At 35.3% G+C, this 2,585-nt stretch overlaps 1 protein-coding gene across 1 annotated transcript; it reads right to left on the bottom strand.

Annotated features, from left to right (window-relative positions):
- Window positions 1-582: 582 nt before the first annotated feature.
- Window positions 583-1,820, bottom strand: LOC130719061 (putative F-box protein PP2-B12). The gene is made up of 3 exons (XM_057569709.1): window positions 1,543-1,820; window positions 1,326-1,444; window positions 583-985 (listed from the first exon to the last, which is right to left on the bottom strand). Exons 1-3 carry the CDS (start codon window positions 1,789-1,791, stop codon window positions 583-585), a joined length of 771 nt encoding a protein of 256 aa, XP_057425692.1. The 5' UTR covers window positions 1,792-1,820.
- Between the last annotated feature and the right edge of the window lie 765 nt (window positions 1,821-2,585).

Genomic DNA, 2,585 nt, shown 5'->3' with positions numbered 1-2,585 from the left:
AAATGACATCAATTTGTGCTCTAAGGCAACATATTTCAAGTACTATTATTACTCATGCTATGCATATTGTTTGGTCAAATTTTTTTATTCACTCTTTCTATATCACTCACAATTTTCATGTATTAGTTCTAGCTATCCATGAGGGTGTAAACACTCTAAATGATAAGTAAGAGAAAGGAGTCCCCAAAAGATAGCTCAAGTGGTAAGAGTTAGAGACATAAGGGTTGGATGGGATGAAGGGTGAAGGGTCCCGGGTTCGAACTCAGATGAGGGATTAATTTACTAACATTTCTAACAACTAACATTTTCTTATAAAAAAAAATTACGAGAAAAGAATAAAAGAAATCAAGATATAAAGAACAATAAAGTATAATAGGAATGAATGCATATGCATTTTTGAAGTGTTTTCAAATTAGGATTGAATGAATACACAAGCAAAGGGAATAAAGAACAAACAGACACATAATAAGTTTATTTGGTCAAAAACTAAGAAATGAAAAAGAAATTTATTTGGAGACCATATTTTCTACCAAAAAAAGTTGCAATACCCTTAACATATTTTCTAGGGCTATCTACTATTTTTCATGGGATGAGAATTTTAGGCCTAACTTCTATTCCTTCAAGATAGAAACTGCCATTCCCCTCTATCATCATAACACACATCTCTACTTCACCATCTTCTTGACCTGAATTGAAGAACTCCCCTATCTCAATCTCCAACAAGCCATCACTTCTGACATTTCGAAATATGAATGTACTATCCATAGCTTTTGACCTCAAGTCCAAACAAACCGCCTTATAACATATATGGCCTCCAGAAATGTTAATCAATAAAAACATAGGTTTGCAGTGAAATCCATGAGCATTGATCAACTTAAAAACAAGAAAAGATGCATATTGAGTGTTTGAGGACAAATCAACAGTATTTATCTTCCCACAAATAACAGACCTGGACGCAACTTTAAGCTTGGCAACTTCTTCAAATCTGTTCAATATATAGGTTGACAACATTTGTACATAAGAATGATGTGGTACAAAAATATAAACATTCACAACATAACTCGTAATTAAATGACAATATACCTTACTCAAAAATTTAAATAATCTTATCATAAGTAGGCTTTATGTTTAAAATAAATGAATTGGAAATAAAATTCACCGATCTTTTACTTAATTCTTATAAATATATTATTGATGCATTAAAGGTGAGATTAATTAACATTGTGACTTTTGTTTGATAAGTCTTATCATTAATTAATAAAATAAAATAAAATAAAATGAACTCCACAAAAAACTAGAAGAAAATTCAATACTGAAGAGCTGACCTAGACTCAGGGAGGGTGACCCAGTGGCAGTAACGTTCATCGTCACCGCTAGAAATGTAGAGAGCTCTGGCAGCAAGCATGTAACATTTCTTCCCACTCTTCCTGTCCAATTGAAAGCTCTGCATTTCAGAAAATTAGAAAACAACCAAAGCTTAATTAATACTCATAAAAGCCCTAATCTAAGAAATGATCATACTAGATTGATGAGATTATTTACCTTTTTACCCTGGTCAATGATGATAGGGTGATCAGAGAGAGCGAGATAGAGAGCTTTTTTTGAAGGAGCGTTGGTCAAGGAAGGAGACATGGAAATGATGGAACGATAATCAGAAGGGAGAAAATGATCCCAAATGGTATCAGAATCAGCGGCAGAGCAGAAGATCTTAGAAATGACTGAGATCCTGGCAACATCCAACGGAGTAGTGTGGCACAGAATATCAGCGATGCATCCTTCCGGCAATTCCATATCTTACTCTTTTCTCTCTTAACCTTCTTTGAAGTAATTGTTGTGCATCGCCCTGATTGTGTGTCCCAATCAATCTTTTATATATAAAATCAATTGCTTAACTCTTAAGCTTATACTACACGTGTACGTACTTGATCTCCTGAATATGTGATCTTAACACCACAAACTCACACTAATGACACGTGATGTACTCACAACACAAATTATTTTCACAATTTATTATATGAAATTAAAAAAAAAGATAATTTATAATTAAAATTAGAAAAATAAAATGAAAAGCCAAACATATCCACCAAATCTAAAATTCATATGATTTGTGTCTTTTTTGTTTGGACCCACATTGCAAACTTTGGGCCTCTGAGCCCACTTTCATATTTGGAATGAAATATCGCATAGTTGACAAAAACAAAAAACTGGAGCCTTCAATGCTAAATGGCACGTCGTTTTTGTCTCTCCCCTAACTCTCTCTCTCTCTCTCTCTCTCTCTAACAAAACAACATTCAGAAAGAGAGATCTGATCCGGATGGTTTGTTCTCAACACGAACACCTCATCATCATCATGTCTGGTGCTGTAACAATGGCGTCGCACTCGTACGCATGGAGCACCGCACTCATCAAGATCTCCCCATACACCTTCTCTGCCATCAGAATCGCCGTCGCTTTCGGCGTCTCTATCCTCGTCGTTGTCTGGTACTCACGCTCTCCTCTGGTTCACGCTCTCTCCATTTCCGATTTCGCTATTCCCGTTTTTCTCACCTTTGTCTTTTCTTGTGAAGGGGAATTTGCATCACTGG

The sequence above is a fragment of the Lotus japonicus genome, chromosome 5 (assembly GCF_012489685.1).
Source record: "Lotus japonicus ecotype B-129 chromosome 5, LjGifu_v1.2".
NCBI classification, from domain to species: domain Eukaryota; kingdom Viridiplantae; phylum Streptophyta; class Magnoliopsida; order Fabales; family Fabaceae; genus Lotus; species Lotus japonicus.
This window is presented reverse-complemented; position numbering and strand designations above follow the sequence as displayed.

Excerpts from the sequence above, each read along its gene's own strand:
- LOC130719061 (XM_057569709.1), bottom strand. The coding sequence starts at position 1,791 with ATGGAATTGCCGGAAGGATGCATCGCTGATATTCTGTGCCACACTACT. Across the intron at positions 1,445-1,542 it reads TCATTGACCAGGGTAAAAAG|AGCTTTCAATTGGACAGGAA; the intron begins GTAAATAATCTC and ends TCTGAAATGCAG. Across the intron at positions 986-1,325 it reads GTCACCCTCCCTGAGTCTAG|ATTTGAAGAAGTTGCCAAGC; the intron begins GTCAGCTCTTCA and ends TATATTGAACAG.